Source organism: Bombus flavifrons, chromosome 5, assembly GCF_040668555.2.
Source record: "Bombus flavifrons isolate JBK064 chromosome 5, iyBomFlav1_principal, whole genome shotgun sequence".
Classification (NCBI taxonomy): domain Eukaryota; kingdom Metazoa; phylum Arthropoda; class Insecta; order Hymenoptera; family Apidae; genus Bombus; species Bombus flavifrons.
In genome coordinates, this window is record NC_138446.1 from 6,115,062 (window position 1) to 6,137,019 (window position 21,958).

General features: G+C 42.4%; 1 protein-coding gene across 1 annotated transcript in view; it reads left to right on the forward strand.

Moving 5' to 3' along the window:
* Positions 1-21,958, forward strand: part of LOC138179666 (mucin-2) — a 62,585-nt gene that overhangs the window by 16,649 nt on the left and 23,978 nt on the right. The window contains exon 2 of the mRNA XM_069112693.1: positions 16,952-17,055. Coding sequence (XP_068968794.1) covers positions 16,974-17,055 — 82 coding nt within the window. The 5' untranslated portion in view covers positions 16,952-16,973. The remainder of the gene's footprint in view (positions 1-16,951; positions 17,056-21,958) is intronic.

The following is a 21,958-nucleotide window of genomic DNA, read 5'->3' on the forward strand; positions in this document are numbered from 1 at the left end:
AAAATTTTTAATGAAGTTCGTTCGAAGCAAAACCTTGTTAGAATTTCGAAACGAAGGTGAAATGATTCTATTTGAAATATGGAACTTTTCGCGTACAGGCTACTATATTTGGAATGTATAGAATAGAAATTGATTTACCTTCGAGAATTCTTATCACCTTCGACTTTCTGATGCATTTATCATATGGTATATATTACGGAAAGAAAGGAGAGAAAAATAGTAGTTGGCGTTCTAGATGACGGCAAAACTCGGCTAGTCACGTTCGATTCCGCGAAATCTCATGTACATTCGACGTAGCCACTTCCTAGGAGTGCAAGCTCTTCCAACGATCGTTCTATACTTCCTTGTACTGGTTTCCTAGTCGGGATGTCGCGTCGATCTGAAAACCTTGTACAAGAAGGTCCGGCCATCGTGACTCGCTAAGGGATCGGGTACGTTACATCGGTAAAGCTCGACACAGGTGCGCATGCCTGTTCCAGGGAGGACAGGATCACCGTTTCTTTCACTCTTATCCCGTCCCCTTTCTATCCAGTCATTAAGGTTCCTTCACCCCGACCTTACGAGGAATCGCTAGACGAATGTGATGGTCTGCCTGTCCGAACGCGTGGCTGGATCAGACTTCTTGTCATTTCCACGTTCGTTTTCTATGTCGATGATCATATCAAGCGTGATAATACCTTAGGACACGGTAACTTTAGCAACGAAATTGAAATACATTTTCCTGAAGACCGAGTAGATTTCGTTTAGAAGGTAACCCCGGAAAGAAGGAATAAAAGACTAACAGACCTACCTAACAACCAAGAGGTATTGATTAATCAACTTTATAGTCTCTCGTAAGATTCCATGGCTACAGCACGTAGGTATAGCAAAACAATTGTACAATTTATAGATAAAATTTTATACCTGCCAGAATCTCCGACTCTTTGTCCATATTTCGTTTTCGTTTCAACAAACAAAAGTTTCAATGTTTTAAGAAGAACTATACTATAAAATTGAAAAAAGAAATCAGCAATGCTCCTCAAATCCTTCATATATTTCTCAAATTCAAGAAATACTTCAACGATCATACAACACGAAAGGGTTGAAAATATCTCATAGGAAGTTAACAATCTGTTAAATTGTATAACGAATCTCCAAAATCGAAGGAAACGATATACATAAAAGCCCTTTGCGATATGCAAAATTCCACAAGCTCGATGTTCGCGCGTTCGCCATCAAAATACCAGAGCATCAGGTGTCGCGGCCATTGATTCCCGTTGTTTGCAGAGTTGGATAATTGAAACACGGGGATTAATTGTGCCAGCCGAGCGAGACAATCCCAATATTAGCTTCCGCGTTCACGCTAATCCAGATTAAGCAAATCCTATATGCGAAGGGGTATCTCTACACAATACATGCATGCATACCTTGGCAACTTCGTCATAGCAATCTGCATACAGCAACCTCTAAAGTGAAGTTTCGTGGTCGTTGTGTCGCGTGCATTCCCACGGCGAAGACAAACGCCGTGTCGAAAGCATCGGGCAAAAGATGCGTAAAGCCTTGTTTACTCTCAACATTGTCTCGCTAAGTGGCACGGTGTCTTGAACTTGGATATGTTCGTCTCGAAGGCAGTCACGTCGGCGACGAAACGCATGGAACGCCGCGCCCAAAGCAAACTCGGTATTTCAGGCTTTCCACGTAAACGCAGGGCAAACAGTGCGGCGATGCAGCAAGTTCGAGGGTTTCCCGATGTGCAAACACGGGTTGAAGAACGAAGTTAAAGTCACGTTCGATCCTTTCTTCGTTCATCGGAGGAACCCGTGGGGGCACGCCTCCATTATTATTCTAATTATTCCCTGTTTGGATACGCGATGCCTACGCCCGCTGTTATTTGCATCGAATCCCGTCTCGCCCCTGGACATACGTTCGCGTATCGAGTACGCCTCTAATTAGAGAGTAGCTCGACACACAACCGCCGCGTCCGAGACCGAGGCATCGGTACTTTGGAGGGAACGGTACTTTGAAACAGTATCGAGGTCCTCGTAATGTCAGCCCTGCACTCTGTAATCTCTCGAAAAACGCGAGGACGGTCCTTCCAAGTCGGTTGCCGACCATTCTCCGAGCTTTGCCATCGATATCTCTATCCGAGCAGCCTGCATGGTGAACGTGGTATTACGGATGAGAATATTACAATGTTCTTCCGAGCTCGATGAACATTGCAGGGTTTATCTGGCGGAGAGATTGGAAGGAATTGTGGCTGTAGGAAGTCAGCTTCGTTTTCCAGCAATTTGTGCTTACAGTACTCGTCAACGGGGGTAGAAAATATCTAGTCAACATAGTGTAAAATCAATCCTTGTGATAAAAATCATAAAAATTTCTACAGCAACCTGTGTACGACTAAATGCTTATACGAAGCAGAATTGTCTTCTTGTTGCTACAATTCCTTTATTTCATCACAATACACCCGATATCCTTCAATCTCTTTATCGTAAAGCTCGCGTTACTCAAACTCATTTTATAAGGAAACGTAGCAAACTTTCATTTGCGTATTTTTATTCTAGAAGAAGATCAAAGTCATTTTAGTAGCTGTCCTCTAATTATTTCGAGCGTTGTTTCACGTTATCCAAAAGAATCCAAATCAAACAGTTCACGAGTTGTTCGCCAGTTTCCGTGTTGCGTCAGCAGATATTTGCAATTATCCGTTTATTTCGCTTCGCGCACCCTCTTTCGTATCTCCCTGACTCGGAGGTGAAGCCAAAGGCGTCAAGAGACTCTCGACGCCCTGCTGTTGTACTTACTACCTAGCGCAAGCAACGACCAATCGACATTCCAGAATAGAAGGATGGTATGCTTTTCTCGACGGATAAGTCCCGAGAGCTCGGATTTGTCATCCTCTTCGAGGCTGTGCCAACGTAGTCAGCCATCCTAACGTAAATCTTGCGTCGGCCCTCTGAGACGCATCGATTTAACAGCGAGAGAGCAATCGAGGATGTTACGCAACGAATCAACGTCGACGCGAATCCAATCGAGCCAGAGAAGATACAGAAACGATCCTCGGAATACAACCATTGCAGTTGTCGAGTTTGTTTTGGAACGAAGTAGCATGTCATGGAGAAAGATTGCTTCTGATCGTTATATCGCTACGTTCTCGTCGGTCGTCGCATTAAGCAACTTTTTATCGCGCGGAACGGGGTAAAGAAATATTGTGTTACGCTTTGGTAGTTACACCGTGCATAGCAGTTAGAAAAAAAAATTAATCAGAGTCGAGGCTGAACGATGCAAGGTGTCAAACTATTAGCTTTTTTGTCACGGTCGAGTAAAAAGTTTGCTTAATATACCTGTCGATCGTATAATCTCTTCCGTATATTAAATCATCACTCGCCAATATCACAGACCACTATCCGCTATATTTAGTCGTTAGAAATCTTTTTCTGTTGCCACGAACATAGAACACGGATATTAACGTTCGCCTGAAACATGAGTTACCTATGAGGATAATAGTCGCAACAAACTGTAATCGCGAGCATAACGCCGGCAGGATTAATTGACAAGACATCTCCTTCGCGATACCATTTGCCTCTGAATAACCGTAACATATTGCCCATCAAGTAACGTTCTACAGTCTTCAAGGATCAGAGACGACAGGCTGCAATTGAACCACGTAGAAAAGCCCGTCAGAATGGCATTCCACATTCTTCTCGCCGTGAACATCGGCTATATGCTATTTCTGTCAAACGTTGCGGCCCAGCCGTGCAAGTCTAAAGACACGCCATTACACGCGCTGCCGCAAGAGGATCAGCGGCATCTTAGAGACGCTTAAAGGATGAGAAACACGGATACCGCTAGTTTGCATAATAATTAATCACCGGAGCTCCTCATAACGGACAATTTCCGGCGCTCCCTGGATCGTAACTGGCCGCATCTGCCAATAATAGCAAAGGAAGAGAGGGAATACTTGATAACGGAAGAACGCGGTTCAAGTTGTCGAAGAGCGAGGAAAGAGCCTAGATAACTCACGAGGATTTTTCAACGAACGATCCAACTCTTAGTCCCATTACTTTACCGCATCGATTATTCAGACGAGGATCAGATCCCGTTTGCATGGACGACGTTACCCTGTCGTTCGATTAGGGCTTTAGGTTGGAGCATTATCCCCAAAGAAAGTTAAGATAGCGGAGAAAGGACGTGAAACATTACGTAACGCGGAACGAGATTAGCCTGGTGATGGCATTGCGTTCACATTACACTCGCTGAACGTAAGGAATGGCTTAAATGGCGTTATATCTAAATCCATACGACAATACTCAGGGGAGATATAATGACATTGAAAACCAGGAGGGACGAGAGCCGATCCCCTGCATATTTTTCCATCCAAACTGGATTCCTTAGAGATTCCGCGGCTAGCTTTTATAGAGATCGTGGAATAATCTTCCATCGTTGTAGAACAACGACGCTTTCCCCTACTTCCAATATATTTCGGACTAACGCAAAAATATTCGCAGGGGGAGCAAGATGTACTTGAACGTTCACATTTAAATGCGAAATTTTAGTATCCATCGCATCACTTTAATTTCCGCTATAGACAGTTCGTATTCAGCTTCGGAATATCAAGTATTCGTCTGTTATGAATTTATAGTGGCAATAATTGCTTTGAGAGGCAAAATAAATTTGCGATGAAAAGCAAACATTGCCAATTCTCAATCATAATCGAACGATATGAGATCGTTGCCACTTTTCAACTTTTCGCTGACGCTGTACAGTTTAATTGCTTTCTATCTTTAGCAATTAAACTGGTCACAGTTGCAAAATTAAGATAATATCGTATCGTTTGTTTGCATCGAAACTTGAGAAAAATCCCTCGCATCGACGTGAACAAACGCGTAAATCGCTACGTTCATTATAGCGCGGCGAATCTATCGCCATAAAATCGTTTCCATAAATATTTTACATTCGTCCAAGAGGTCCCTTAGGAATGAAAGAAACGATCGTGTGAAAAATTGCTCTCGGTGGCAGAAAAGCTGTTCGCAGATAAAAACTGGACTATCGTCTCTACCATGTTATATCACCCACGGGAATAGACCTTGCCCCTGTCAACTAATTTCCTCGAAATCCAGCTACGATCAGAATTCATTATGAGAGCGGTGCTACCGCAATTGGATCATTAGGGGCAGGACACAGACCACGTAGCAACAAAAAATTTTAATCGAGAACGGACCAGAGGAGAAGGATTCGCGAGCTGCTCCTCTAAATCACGTGCCTTTCCAGGAACCTATCGATTCATTGGCCATCCAAGGGACCATTATCGCGAAACACGTCCTGAATTATGCACTACAGATACCGGCCAGTGGATTCGCTTCAAGATGCGCCTGGTTAAGGGAGGGGAGGTTGTAATTGATGGGCTCTAATGGACTGAAGATTACAATGTGGTGTGTTTTAATTACCGCGATCACAGTGTGCCTTCCTGTTATTACGCGATCTGATCGGCTGCGGCGCGTTCGAAACGCCCTGATCTTTCCGATCACAGGGTTAAAGAGGAACAGAGAAATAATGAGGAAGGGCGCGCGTCCAGCTCAAACAGAGCAAAAGAGATCATAAAAAAGGAAGGAAGAGAAAGAGAACGTAGGGAGAGACTTGGATGAGCATTCCTGTCCATGATCGCTATCGCGACACAGGGCTACGCATCTGCCACCAATCATCTTCCTCGCCGATTACCTAGCCCCGATTAGCCCTCCCTCGCTCGATACCTCTTCTCTATACGTGGATCGCCGCCACTTTAATTTCGTGCAAATTGCCTCGTTGATCGGCTCTCCCGATCAGTGTTTCAATGCTATTTACTTACGTAGCTCTAATATCGCGTCTCGTATTATGCGGACCACGCGCAACTTGACAAAAAAATGTCCATAATTGGATTACTAGTCCTTTAGGAGGGAGGAGCCGGTAGAGAAATATATCGTAAAAAGTGGTAACCGAAGGAAAAGGGAAGACAGGATGGAGAGGAGACGTCAACCAGAGAGTCGCGGGAACCTGTTTTTCCACGGCTTTGCTTCACTTTGTGGTAAAATTAATTTTACAATTACCAGCGTCTCGGATCGCAGTCATCCGGGAAACGGCTCGAGGGGGAAAGCTAAAATTACAGGGAGAGGCACGATCGACCGACCGGGGAAGAATCCTCTGAAATTACGACAAGACGTTGCGCGAATAAAGCGGAGCGCGTTCGCGGATGCGTGCCACGGGATCCCGAGAGAACTGCAACGCAATAGACACTGGCGTAACAGCAGCAACAACAACAACGGCACACGGACAAGGGGCTGCAGCCACTTATGGATTATCCGTGAAGAAGTCGTTGCATTCCCTAGCCGGGGCCGTATACGAACGGGCGTTGTTCGTGTTTACACGAGCTCTGGGCACTTCTCGCGCCGGAAACTCAGACAGCTCGGTGAGTTTGCCCCGGCCAGGCTGCCACCACGAAGGATGGAGAGGCATCTCGCATGGGAACGTGAAAGACGCCTGTGGAAAAATGCTCTCGTCAAACAAAGAAGGGACCCTCGCTTTTATCGCGGCTTCTAAATTCCCTCTCTCTTCGGTGGTCTCGCCTCTCTATGTTCTTCGTTATACACGCTACGTCGAACGATACACAGATAGAGAAGTGGAAAGCTGACAGGGTGACTAACGACGAATGACGGGGAAGAGGAAGCTGAGTCAAAGGAACTCTGTCGATAACGAAGCTCGGGCAAAGGAAAAGGATGAAAAGTGTGTTCGTGGCAAAGACGTTAACGGATTGTACAAACGCCAGACCAAAAAGCAGGAAGTCTTCGCCGAAAGGGGAAGACAGGGACTACGAAGGAGAAATTAGATAAGGAGCGACTTCCGCTATAAAAAAAAAGACGAGCTGCAAACGGAAAAAGAAAATAACACGAGTCTCGAGAGAACATCGCGATAGACGAAACGGAAATTGTTTCGTCGTTTTGCATGAATTTTACCACGATCTCTGCCGAGGGAAAACACGACTTTCAAGAAGATGGAATCGTAAACGAGGAAGAAGAATAACGTCTGGCGTTGAAGATGGGATTAGGCCTTTATTACTTTTTCCAGATATATAAGTGAGATATACGGAGGCAGGATGCGAAGAATGCGAGTAACTTACGGCCGAGTTATGTGTGCGCGGTAATAATATCAACTTAATTGTACGCTGGCGTAAAGTTGTTTCGCATAGCAACTTCGTGCTGCGTTCGTATATAACGATAAAACTTTGCGATCCTTACAGGAACGGTGACTTCCTAGATCTCTCAGGTACACCGTGTTAAATTCTTTCGATATTTTTTTTTCTATGATATAACGTTCATATATGAATAATTAATTAAGCATACAGAACAGTGAGAATTATAACGGTGTGATCGTTTCATCTTAATGTGTAGCCTTTAAACTGAAATATTTTTTCGCAATTAGTGAGTAATTTAGTACACATTTCAGTAACAACATACGACAGAATAGTATGTTTCTTATGCAGTATTCATTGATAGTATATTGATCGTGATACTGATCAATATCTTCTTTATTAAGGTATTCGCTGACCTCTATTATTGGAGTTGTTCCCTACTCAACAAAAACGTATCTGTAAAACTTCAATTTTCAAACACTCTTTGCCTCCATGATCCTCCGTTACGCTCAATCTTCTTCGACATGGAACATAAATGTCAATCGATTTGTTCGTCTCGTTACCTCGTGCGCTTCACCAGAAACATATCCGCTAGTTAAGTCGAAATTCCTCATCAATTCGGTTCAATTTTCGTAATCTTCCTCTTCGCGCAGGCAGCGTTCCGCTCGAGCAACTCCGATCTAACGTAATACAAGAACACGTACGCCGAAATAATTTCCCTTTCGTTTAACGAAAATGAACGCGCAGTGAGCGAGCGTATCTGCGCGCGCCTCTTAACGCGTATCCATTTTACGATGCGCGGCGTGTACCACCGGCAAATTGCTCAAATTTAATAATCACAGTAATGAATGTACACCGCGGCTTAAATAATAACAGTAACATTACAGTACGAAAAGAAGTATTCCGATGCATCGCGTTAAACGTGAGCATAGCCGCGTGTTCCGTGACGAGGCATCACAAGGGATGAATCGAGAGATGGGAGAGGAGAGAAAAAGAGAGATACCTATCGAGGTTACAGGCACCCAGCCCCGATGCGATCTTTCGACGAGATATTATAATACCAGGGGAATCGCCGCATCTTGCGGTAATACTCGTTATTACGTGCTGCTGAGCGATCGAACGATCGATCGACACAGAGGGGACGTTTCAATCGCGACGCACAACTCCATAGGATGGGTAAGATAAATGGGGAGGGGGGACTTTGAATAGCCTGATGCGCTCCTCCAAGACTCTCTTACGACATGCTCGAATGGTTTCGCGTTGTCTTCGAAAAACAGAATGATAGTAGTTCGAGGTTATTACGTCGAAAACGATTAGACTGTCCGGCTAGTGAAGGAATCTCTCCGTGCCTCGATTCGCGTATCCTGCAACGATCCATTCTACTCGTTTCTCGTATCGCTACTTCTAATAAATAATTTTACGATGAATGTATGAATTGCCATACGTTAATATCGATTGGTAATTTGGCGATGAAATGTCTTTTTTCTATTTAAACGATGTTATCCGAAAGACTACTGAATTAAAATTACTTGATTCGTATGATTTGTTCAAAGTATATTTTTTGGGAATACGTAGTTAAAGTAGAAAAATTCTTGAAATATTCCTAGAAACAAAAATTACTTATCTGAAAATGAATTATCTTAACATCGATAAAAATAGACGATGTTATTTGCCTTAAAAATTTACATCCAAAACGTATAATTATCAAGAATGCTAAGGGTAAGGAACGCTAATGGACCAGGTAATCTTTTCTTCATCGTGGTTTATAGGGTCCCGCATTACTAGACGGTTACGTAGCCAAAATTCTGCGAAATTCGTACAACGAAGTTCCATGGCACCGATAAATTTCTGGAAGTTCATGGCGAGATAGAAGATGGGGAAAAACCCGGGAGGGTGGAATAAAAAAATGCGAAAAAGGAGTAGAACCGGTCGATCGGTCGGGGCGAATTCCTAAGAATCACCGAGTGAAACGCGATTTGCCGGTGCGAACGAACCAAATATGGCCGAAGAAGGGTAGCGACGAGAGCCTCGCAACAACCTCGTCGTGGATTCAGGTGAAGACGAGGAGTCGGCAGGCTTATCCTCGACCCCACGTAATTCTAGCTCAGGTAGATCTATAAATAGAGGCCCGTGTACATGATGCCGACCTGTTGCTCGAGCACCCTCGTGTGAACGTCGAGGCCCTGAGTAATCGAACCCCGTTGTTCCGAGAGTGCCTTCTCCGACCGTGCCGCTGCCGCCTCACGTTCCATCGTTTCATCGTGCCCAAAAGCACTCGCCGCTTCGAGAGGTCATTAGGCGTAATGAATACCCGATAGCCCCTTAACCCGCAATATAATCGCCTCGCGGAGCTCTAAACACGGCCAAGCCGAAGCTTGCCTCCGCTCTTAGCCACAGCTTAGCCCCGTGCTAATGATTTCTCCGGCGTAATATCCGCCGTACGGATATCGTGCTTTGCTGAACCTTTCTGCGAGGAACCCGCGTTCTCAGACTGACTTTTCTTCGTTGCGTGCAATTTGTGCCGTTTCATGCCAGCAGTCGGATGATTCTACGTTTTACAATAACGTTGATGAATCGGACGGACGGTCTCGTCGCTTGATGCTTCTTTGTGTCGGAGAGACCAGTCGTATATTCATCGATGATGGAAAATTGAATGTTACGCGAACTTTGAGAGGCACATAGCCAACGTAATATCCTTTACGTGGGGATCGGACGATCAGTGGTACGCAGAAGCCACTGCTAGCTACGAATCCTCGTTTGTATCGAACAGCAAGGGCCGTACGCAGCTCCCCGTAGTGTACGGCTCCTTTCGAGTTCAGATTGCCCGCCGATGATCGCGTAACGAGCCGCTCGCCGTCAACCTGTCGAGAAGCCTCCGGGACCAGTCTGCAACTGTTCAGTACTCGCGGCATGCGGAAACGAGATGGCTTGCAGGGGTGAGACGAGACAGAGAATTTTCTCCAGACCAAACCTTCCTCCTAAACACACAAGTAACAGGAACGAAATGAACGGAGATCGCTGCAAAAAGGGAATTTTCATAATTAATAGCGCAAATAACACCCGCGAATAGGGAAGATTAGAGGCGTCTATTGGAAAAGTCCAGTGCTAATGCCTGGTGGAGAGTCCCTGCTAATGGTAGCAGAGTCACGGAAGTTTACAGTATACCTGACAATTTACATAACGTCATTTACTAGCTTCGACTTGACCGAGTGTTCACCTTCACGCCCTCAAAGAGAAATAGAGAAAGACAGATCCCTGATCTTTGAACCCGTTTGCGCCCATAAACTGAAACGTGCAGATCACGACGCAGCCGCTTTTGCATTCGGTCCACTCCCGGTTACCGGCTCGACCAGGATTCTTGTATCAGATACAGCGGCACGGAGCTTGTTGCCTTCTTCTTTGAAACTTCCTCCGGTATTAGCCATAAAATTACTTTTTGCTAGCGACCACGTTAAACCTCGTACCTCTTTAACCTTTGGCCGCGATGTGCAGTGAACCTTGAAAAATTAATTTGTAATGTTAGCTTTGTCTCGTACGGTACTCTTGTATGGTTTAGAATTATAATATTTTCGAGCTGTGTATGTCCACAGATTATTTTGTCTATATATATACTACCGTTATTCCAAGATCTTTTAATGGATGTTTGAGCTTTTACGCATTTTAAATTAACACGCATGACAGCGAATGGATAGATTATTAACTTGTATTTGATGCTGTCGTTTAGACAATTCGATTCAGAATTCGCATTTAATCCTCTACAGCTAAAAAATTGCGAGAATTTCAAATTAGAAAATTCTGTAACGTGTAGAACTCGTTGCTTACCATTTTTATCAAATATTGCTGCATTGAAAAATGAAAAAACGGTAGAAGTGAAATCTAAGAAACCTATTGAAACTCAGAAATAGCATACTACGTAATTTCCTATTTTATTTTCGTTCATAAACCGAGAATATCAGAGCTGGCTCCAAACTCTTGTACCTTGCAAATAACCATTTGTCAAGAGACATAATAATCTCGACTGTGGTTTGATTAATGTGGGAAGCACACATGATTCGAACAGGTTCCCAAGGACACTTTATAGCCAAAGCAGGACAACCAGTTACCGCGTAGGATTCGAGATAACCGACGAGCCTGGCCTGTCAATTATCGAGCTTTTGGACGTCGAATCATCATGTCGTCCCTCTAAGAAGATGAAGCATCGTTTCAACGGGCCAGTCTGCCTTTTAGGAGAGGCGGACAGGTCCGTTAGTCATTGCTCGATCGGCCCGATACTCATTCATGGTATTACCATGTCGGAAGTAAGAACCTCGCATCGTGTCACCGTGCCACGTCCACTTCTTCCAGCACTTTATACGAAATATCACCGTTATGCGCACGCTACCGATAACAAGTTAACAAAAATAACCCATTCCACCCAAGTCACTACGATTAAAAAAGACTTCGGTAGCCATAAAACAGGAATGGACAAAAGTAAAGAGAAGCTCTTCTGGTTCTCGAAAAATTATCGAACGTAAATTATTGAAAACGTTTCAATTAATAGATAAGAACGGTAAGGAACGTTTTATCGCGCGCTTCTCGAACTGGGACCAGTTCCAATGTCGTGATCTCGCTCGTTGCACGCATGCGAGTCCATTTGCATAACATACAACGCATATAACATAATCGAAACGAAATCGAATTAACTGTACGTGTGAACGATGCCGTATTTGATCTGGTTTGTCGTCATATTCCGAAATCTATGATCTCTGAATTTCAGGTGGCATTAAGGTTATGCTCGTTGCCGATTGTAATCGAGGAAGTTGACTTAGGTGAAATTAATTGTGAGTTATAAGTTCAAGCGTGAACCAATGTGATCTTGAACAATTCACTCAATTAAATTACTGATTGAAGAATCTTGCTGTGTTCCTGCAAGAAAACATTTCTATATTCGCATTTATTTGCTATTGCTGGTGTACAGAATGGTGAATATTTAATGTCTTTTATTAGATTCTGAGCAAAGTTACAATATTCACGTGTTAAGACTGTGAGGATCTCGAGTTACAAAAAGACGAATTTTGACAACATACTCCGCTCTATTGTTCACGGTTTCGGAACTTCTGTCGGAGAACGATACCTTTCCAGAACAAAAAAGGTCACAACGTATGGATCAATGTGTAATACCTTAATTAACACTCGACTAAATTTAATAAATGATACGCGTGCTATAAAATCAAACTTCAGAGATGATATTTCCTATGCACGAACCTAATATAACGCAGACTTAGAGTCAGACCGCATGATCTCAATCTCACGGCCTGGAACGTCGGAAATCGTGCGGAGGTCCAGTCTTTACCTAATCACGATACATCGTCGAGTATCATCGGCTAACCGGGACACGGGTTCCGTGGTGGAAACTTCGCCCACGGTCTCCGCACCGGAGGGGATACGAACAGTTTGTTCCCAGGTGAAGGTAATCATATTCCGCGTTCCACGGTAATGGTGAACGAACGCAGCCTCCGGGCTCTAACGGAACCTCTGGCACCAAGCACCCCATTTCACCGGACCTGTGGGTGCATCTACCTGCACCTTATACTCAAACCAAACTCCTATGTTGTGGCAATTATCGCGCGAACAGCTGTTATCCGGGATAGAGGAGATCATTCCTTGATCGTTATCAGCCTGTTGTTTCTAACTGCGGTTTCTAACTGTCCTCTCCGTGCCCTCTCGATCTACTTCTAAATTTCCTGGTTAGCCTCAAATTTATCTGTACTTGGGCGCCTTATTGAACCACGGTTTCTATCAGCTCGATAAGAGAATTCTCCTACTTTAAAAGAGCATTTATTGCTCTTACTATCAAAATTTAGTTTCTAAATATTAGGAAATCCATCGAATTTGAATTAGCGTAATGAATACGTTTTTTACACGGAAGTGATATAATCTTATTGTTTGCTGTGTCAGTAAATGCTGTATGGCTGCGGTAATTCAAAAGAGACAAATTACAGCGAACAATATGTTACTTACGAGGAGCACGAACTTCAAGATTCCATTTTTGAATCTTAAGAAATTATTGTAACATTAAAATCTGGCACATTCACAAGAGACTAATTATACAGCTAACGATACGTTATTTTGAAACAACAAAAAAATGTAATGAAAGAAAATTTCAAACTCCTAATGAGGAGCTCCCCTATGGAGCTCTAATCAATAATGTTCCACATATAGTGAATGATTTCTTAAAGAACCTGATCTAGTGATCCTAATTCGAATAATTGCCCATGACTCGCTAATTCCATCAGCGTTCCTATTAAAAAAATCACTTGCTTCTCACTATTGGGACGTGATTACGCTTATTTAGTTGTCAGGTACTCATCTGTATCCGTATCGCTTCGTGAAATCGGGTTTTCGGTTGCAGCACGGCCGTATCGAGAGCGTAAGTGAAATTAGTCGCGGTTCGGCGAGTGTGGCTGCAACCGAGTCCTGGCAAGAAGGAAAGTAACGCGACTCGCGACGAATGAGGGTGAATCGACGCGAATGTCGATCTTACGACGAAAGGGAAGTAGACAAGACAGTGGGGAAAAAGGGGAACGATGCTACGAAAGAGAAAGAACGATCGGCCGGTGAAACGAGGTGTGCGCTCGCATTTTCATTCACGACGTGTCATCGTGTGGGCGTGCCGTTTCTAGCCTGTTAGAGCGTAACGGCGTCTACCTTGTCGTCTGTGTTAACAAACATACGAGCACGTTTAGCTAAGAATGCGATAATAGGACAATGGGACGTGAATTCATTGAATTTCGAAGAAAATAGACGCGAGTAGAAAGTGGCGGCCCTTTTAATTTTACGGAATTTCGGTGGCTAGCATACATATCGTTGCGACGTGTCAAACAATTCCTCCTTTTCTTTGTGTACGCGCACGCCGAAGGGTTGTAAGCATTACTGAAATAATTTGTATGATCCCTGCTTTCACGCTTCTGTCGATCGATTATTCATTGAAAATCCGATAGCCGAATTTCTACGTTAACTATAAAACTGTATAATATTAACATATTCACGATTCAACAAAATCTATAAATATTTACATATAACATTCATAAGAATAAATTATTGAGTTTCTCATAACGTTATTAAAATGTTGATGCTCATTTAGAGAAAGGTAGAGTAAAGAGTACACTGAACCACATATGGGTCAACGGACTATGCACTTGTTAAAGAAGTTCTGTCACAATACATTTGTCCAAGTGTTGAATTTTCATCGACAACCACTCAATACAAACCGCAAAAGCCTAACCCCCTTCCACTTCAACACTCGACAGTGCGTTTGCATTTATTCACCGATGAATACTTCGGCAAGGGATCGAGACGTTCGTCAATGCATGTTCATACCCATTCACCGAATTCCTTGGTTCAATGGGCCGTATCCTGAATACGCAATGACAAGCAGCTTTTGCCGGCTTGTGAGGAACCAGGATTTTCGCATCTAGCCTCTGACGGGTGACTCCCTCGGTCGTTCGTTGCATATGCAAGGGAAAAAAAAAGATTAGAGGAAATCCATCCAGCAACGACGAGGATTCATTACGATACTTGCAAGATGTAATTTACAGCGTCGTTAACGAGCAGGCACGAGCTTAGGTGTCACGAGTCGCGTTCCTTCCTCGCTTCCATCCTTTATTTTTCTCTGTCTCGCTCGTTCGATCAACAATGAAATTCCAGCGGAGGGAGTACGTAGACGACGAGAAAAGATGAAGTCGAAGACTTAAAAAGAGAAACTACCCACGCTCTTTTATCTCGGTGGCCCTTTGTATTAAGCCGCTGTCGCAACTGGTATGCGCCGGCTTCACCAAAGTCCACCTTCTCTTCCTGTCAATTCTTCCTTTTGTTCCTTCTCTCTTGCTTCGTTCTCCCTTCAATCCCTCTCTCTTTTCCTCTTTTTTCTCTCTTTAAATGGTTAGTCCTGTGAAACGCGTTCCTAACATACGTAATTCGTTCTTCATGCCGGCTCTTATCACATTCGTCGTTCGTTGACTCCGGATGATGAAATACTGAATCTTCTCTGACCTCTTGCTAAATCTTCGCAATTAATTCGCAATGTAAATTTTTACAGATTATTCAGCTACGACATTATCGATTTCGTATCTTTATTTTTGTATCTTTCGCAGCGCAAAGATCTGCGAAACACATCAAACGAATTCCAATACTTCGTTAACATATTCTTCGATTCCAGTATATCATTAAATTCTCATCTTTATCCTTGAATTTGTCAAACTTTAACCAGTTAATAGTATGTAAATTGTTTAAAAGTTATGTTTCACCCAAACGCATAAATTCCAGACTTTTGCTGAATATTATGCGAATCTCAACAGCTCCACGACAAATTCTTCAACTTTAGTATATCACCGGATCTTCATCTTTAATTTCAAATTTGATATTTTTCCCATAAAATTTTTCCATTATCTGCGTCATCTCTAACGAAACTCAAGCAATTAAAAATCATACGAAACACTGTACTACGTCATTCGGACACCCAAGTACCATATCTTCTACAATTTCTTATTTTTTTATTGAATCGATTTTGATTCCAATGCACTCCCGATTTTTCATGGTTATCCTTGAACTTGCCCTTGAATTTCACGAGAAATTCCTGCACACATCACCGTGAAAAGACAGCCGGAAATCACGCGAATCCAAACATGCATTCCCACGCACCCACATCTCGTAAATTCACGCCCCACGTACACACGTGAAAGGGACTTGGTATTTAGCGATGTGAATCGGTTTCACTAGCAACATACAAGTCGTTCCTCGTGTTCGTGAATTTTCACGTCTCGGTTGACACCGAAATACGCGTGCTTATTCATCCGTCAGCCTGATCTGCATACCACGCCGATGTATCGCGAGAACTAGCCGGTCGAAGTGCGAAGGTATGCGATTGGCTCGCTTCCAAGCACGTCCAGCTGTCACTGGACGACAGTTACACTAGAATGCCACGTGACAGGATAAATATGACCTTAACATTCAGCGGAGAAAAACGAACAATGGCTTATTACATTTTGCTGTTGGTACACGGTCGAGTTCATAAGAACGAAGAAACGCGATCGACCAATGTGCCAAGGTATAATACTTCTAACCGACGTCTGTTTACGGAAATCGCTCTTCACTGAATGCTTGAAAGAAATTGGAAGAATGACAGCATCTTCTTTATAGACATGCCGTGAAAAGAAATGTTTAAGGATGTTGAGTAATCCATTGGTTCGAACAGTAGTACACGTACACTTTTGGATTGTGTAATGCGAGAAAATAATGGTCTTTAAATATCATAAATTTGAGAAATTCATGAATGCACTAATTCTTTACTTTCTAATATTCATAGTTTCTCCTGTTTTTTTAATTCTATATTATTTACGCGTGCTTTGTGATAACTGCGTATAATTTTGAATGTAAATCATACAATTTATGAAATAATTATTTTATGCTTATATATAGAATAAAGATTGTGGCATTTTTAGCTGTATATTTTATCAGATATATAGTAAACTTTCAAACGTAATAAATTTATATTCTAAAGAATAAAAAAAAATCAATGAAATAAAAATAATAAAAATAATATATACAATAATAGCAATAAAAAAGAAATGAAAGAAAAATTTCTTCGTTCGAATTAAAACAATCAAACTTTATAGAAAAATATATTTAACTTTCGTTATATATTTTCGAATTAAACTTAAGTTTCAAACTTATGCTTCGTAGTATAAAGAATATCAAAGAGAATAAGAAACGTTATTCAAGAAGTTAGACACCCGAATAGAACAGATGTAGCTAACAATACGTCTTTCGTGGTTTCAGGAAACGGAAAAAGACTGCCGACATGTCGGCCTTGAACGCCGGGCCTTGTCGACCCGGGATTATACTCTGTTTGGCTGTTCTACTGGCATCGCAATCCAATTCTGGTAAGTTTTTGAGCGATTCCACTAGGAAAATTTTTTCACAAAAGAACCCGCTCGCTCCACAAGACTTTTATCTTCCCTTTCGTCTTGCTTCAACCAACTGCATGTACACGCTCAACGCGTCGGAACGTAACTCATTTGGCGGGGAACAAGTGTACGTGAGATGACACAAAAAGGAAGTCCTCACGAGGAAGAACGCTGACTTTCTTCGATCAGACTTTCCATTCTTCACGCGTTCATTTAAAAAGATAGAATAATATCGGTAATACGCGATTATACGATTACGGTGATTTTTTTATTAAAAATTGTATTAATGTCTCTATAAAAATTTTTAGATATCGCACGAAAAGCGTACAAATAGCAGTTCAGAGAATAGTAGCTTCTAAAAAGAAACATTACAGTAACACTATATTTGGATCATAATGAGTTAAAACAATTCAATAAATAATTTTTACTTATTACTTACGTTACAATTATTTATATAAAAAATAGTAATAAAGGTAGTATTAACATAAAATTAAAGAAATACTATCCGACAAAGCGATCTATCCAGATAACCAAACCAAACACCTTCTGATAAATTTTCAAAGCACATCGAATAAATAACATTGTCGAAAAATAACAAGATACAAAAGAAAAGTTTCTCGCGGTTGAATTTTGCCCGACATTTAACTTACACAAACATGCAGGGATAGAATTAATTCTTCGTCGACCATCAGCCCGATCGAATCTCTCCTTAATCTTCTTTTTCCAAACCACCGCTATGACTAACCCAACCAGGCAATCTGAATGAACAAGCCAGGCTCCGCCAGGACATCGAACCTATCTTTGTCCTCCCTTTCCCTTCGAGAAGAGAATAGTCTTACCTCATAATGCTCACCTCTGGCATCGGGCAAGTCGAGGGCCCCAGGGTGCTTTCCCATGGACCTGGCACACCATATTCGTTCTTCGACGGCACTCGGGTCGTCCCAGTGCGGCCACTCTTCTCCATCACAAGAGCCATGCTTTCTTCGGGGATATCGTATACGTTCTCTTCCGTTTACGTCGAGCCGGTTTTACGTATTATGCAGACTATCCCTGACCGCGCCTGCTATTCACGGTCAACGATAGATCGAACGTGGTCGACTGACAGATTCGATCGGAGACCGATTAGTCATCTCTGCCCTGTGGCCATGATGCCGTTGCTGCATCAGAAATCATTCCAAAAGGCAGGCAGGCAGAGACCACTTTCACCTGCATCTGGGTTACGTCACGTGAAACTCAAGGTCAAGTTCGTGGGAAAATACACAGTGTGACGTCGGTAAATTTATCTAATTCATTTGGCTCTGTATCAATGTTGAATTAAAATTGGTTCAGATTAATGGTTGGAGAAATAAATCGATTTTATTTGCTATCTTTTTTCGTTATTCGCGAATACTCAATGCCAAATCTATAGAGATCTGTTTCAATGAACGATCAAATGCTGACAATCTGATTTTGACAATCTTCGTATCTCTTGGCTTGCTAGATTAATCGTTTCGCTGATACTCCAGATCAATCACTACATTTTTATGAGGTCATTGTTGGGTGATTACCTAGTCATCAATAAGATAGGCGACATACTCAAGATTCTTACGAAAGACAAGTTAGTAAACGCATGTGCGTGTTCTAACTTTCTAAAAATTAGTCTAAGATCATACAACCGAGTTAATTACACTGTGTACAAGAGCTAGACAGCTAAGATCACAATCTCGTCGACTAAAACACAAAATCCGTGGTGAGAAAATCAGTAGAGAGAGTACTCTAAGAGCTGTTAATCCTCGAAATTATACCCGGACAAAATTATTACATAATTGAATTGTGTATGTTCTGTACTATTATATCCAACACTGTTACAAAGAGAGATATAAACTCGAACCTGTAATATCTGTGTGCGTCAGAATCCTCTATTTCTTCCGTGTTTGATCAATTTTAATTTCACTGACAAACAACTATCGGAACATAGAATTAACATTCGTCACTTCCTGAATTGGATCTCTGTTACGTCGATTTTCATTCTGTGCATTCAACCACCTTAATAGACACGTGTATCGAATTCTAATCAAGCGCATCGCACTTGATTCAGAATTTCTATTAACCTTCTCACAAGGGTTGTTGCAACATCTGATCAATCGGTACATCTTCCGGTTTCACTCGAACGGTAAAAACGGATGGTAAAAAAATACGAACAACCGCGATCACTTGCTGGATCTTAGTCATCCTTCCCGCGATCCATCAACGCCACGATTCAGCATCGATCCTGTTTCCCGTCGCAACGCGTAGCCATCGGGAATCATTCTCGGAACAGCGTGTTACCTCGAACGCAGCGACGTGCAAAAACGTTGCATCGTCAATGAGAACTCATTAGAGATGCAACGTTTTTGCCTCGAACCTGCCACTCCTCCACCCCGCCGACAATTGGCTGGTTCGACGAACAGCAGGTGTGGACAAATGGTCGTGGGGAGCGATTGAATTCCCCACGACTCCGTACATTTCTCTCTCTCTCTCTCTCTCTCTCTCTCTGTTTCTCTTTCCTCTCGCGATTCTTCCTTTTTTCAACTAGATCACTGGGTGATCCTGTCCCTCGTGCGCACCTATCGACGCCGTTTTTGCCACAGCTTCCCTTTCGAGCGAGCGAGCATCCATCGAGATCGACGCGTTCTTCGATCCAATTCGATCCAACCAGCCGACGTGGTTTTCTTCCATCAAATCGGCGCGTTTGAGGGGCGTTTGCGGGGCGTTTGCATTCGAGAAAAAGATGGATATTCTCGACGTATCGCCATCACCATAAAACGTTCCTTTGACAAAAAGCCACGAGTTTCGTTAACTCCTGGTTGGCCTCGGATATTCAAAGAAATCTTCTTGTCTTCCCATTCTGAACGACAATTTCGTTGAAATTATCCCCATCCTCGAGGGATTCGCCTCGATCGTTCCGAAACGAGACCGCGTGGAAAGACATTTTGTACGTATCTCGAGTAGCAAATAAGAAAAAGTTTGAATTCAATGAACCGAATCCAGTTCCCAGTGTAATTCATCGACCGCACGAGTAAGCCGTGATCATCGATCCTCGATCGATTCGACGTCTCTGATTGACGACGCGTTGGACGAGCGAGCTCGAAAAAAAGTTGACAGGAAAGTGATATCCGTGTCGTAACCGGGAACGAGATTTCGAAATCCTCGCGGAAACGATCTATGGAACGTGGAGAAGGAGGGAAGAAGAGAAAAATGCGTGTCGTTGCTACACAGCTGCACGAATAGCGGTTCCTGTACTTGCCTGCATTCACGTGATGCTGTGAATTCTGGTCAAACCTGTAGGTCCCGAAGAGATGGCTTCACGGATGTCACTGACCGCGTACCTCACCACGTTGCCCACTTACGGTCCATGTCGCCGCACCTGACCCTCGTTCCATATTTATGCCTTAATGCCGGCCAAAGTGTCGTTATCTTCGAGTATCATTCAACCGTCGAACCATGCACGACTTCTCTTCGACAGCTCTCGAACCATTCGTCCGACGTTTCCTGAAAATATTATCGAATAATTTAGTTGCTTCAGCGAATGCGACGTCATTCTTGGAATGTTTGTTACGTGAAAGAGTTATCTCATCGTAATGTCAGCGTAATTGCTCGATTTTTTAGTTTGCTAGATTTTTTAGATTTATTCAGTTCTATAGATAAATAGAAAATTCCTTGGATATGATTTTGTTAAGTTTGGTAGTTAACTTGTAATACGAATGAGATAAGAATAAGAAGGATAGAAGAAATTGGACCACAATTTGGTATTAAAAGAAATCTCAAGGTTTCTTTCGTTTAACTCTCACGGTAACAAAGAGGTAACTGTGAACGACTACGGAATTAACAAAGGGAATGCAAAATCTTCAAACTTTACACATTACCAGATTTCCATTCTATTTATAAAAATACTGCATTGTAAGGATAGATAATTAATAAACTTCATGTTTGCAATACATGTATCTACATCATTGAGAAACTATATTTTCACAGAGGCATTATTTTTAATTTTATTATTCACTCCTGTAATAAATAATCGAAGTTATTATTCTCGTTCCGTTGAGTTACTTAAACTCATAATTCAGTCTCGGAGTGCGAGAGATAAAAATGAAATTTACTTAACATCGATTCATCTGTACAAACGTCCAACAGTAATAACTTTCCGGCTAATAATAACAAAATCGATTTTACATCCCCGCCGTTGGACACGGATATCTTTAATTAAAATCAGAGTAATTTCAAGACTCTTGGTCTTGGTCGTGTACATTTGCCAGATAAATAACACGCCGGTATCAAACATGCTCGGGCAAACACATTCGGTTTATTTGCCTCCTGAGGAGGGTCTCGGCGCCTGTTTGAGGATACATCTATCTTTCCTCGTTATCGCGGTAATTAATTGCTACCCTACTGTCTAGCAGCAAGTATTCGAATCTTAAACGCGATTCGAAATACCGGGAGAAAAGGAAACGGTTCCGAGGTTGTTCGCGCGTTTCGAACGGCGAATTCGAACGTCACTTAAAATTCGGGACGTGTAAAAGAGCGGTAAAGTAAACGTAGCGGTCAACCGTCATTAACAAGAGTACACGCACGCTGTGCTTGTACAAACACTGCTGCATAATTAGCTGGTTTTCCAAACGCCTTATTTTTCTTCTGGTACACGAGGGTTACATAATCCTTGTCGAGAATTCGTTGCCCCGGTAAAGAAAAGGGCATCGATCTGAATTAACCGTAGAAAGACCAGTTGAGGTATGTTGACCTATTAACGTTGGGATTTCTTCGGAATAACCACAACAATTAATAATTTTATTATAGAAATTTCAGTCGATTCACAACGGTGCATGTTTTAGGATTCCAATTCCCATAAAATAAAAAGTTAAAA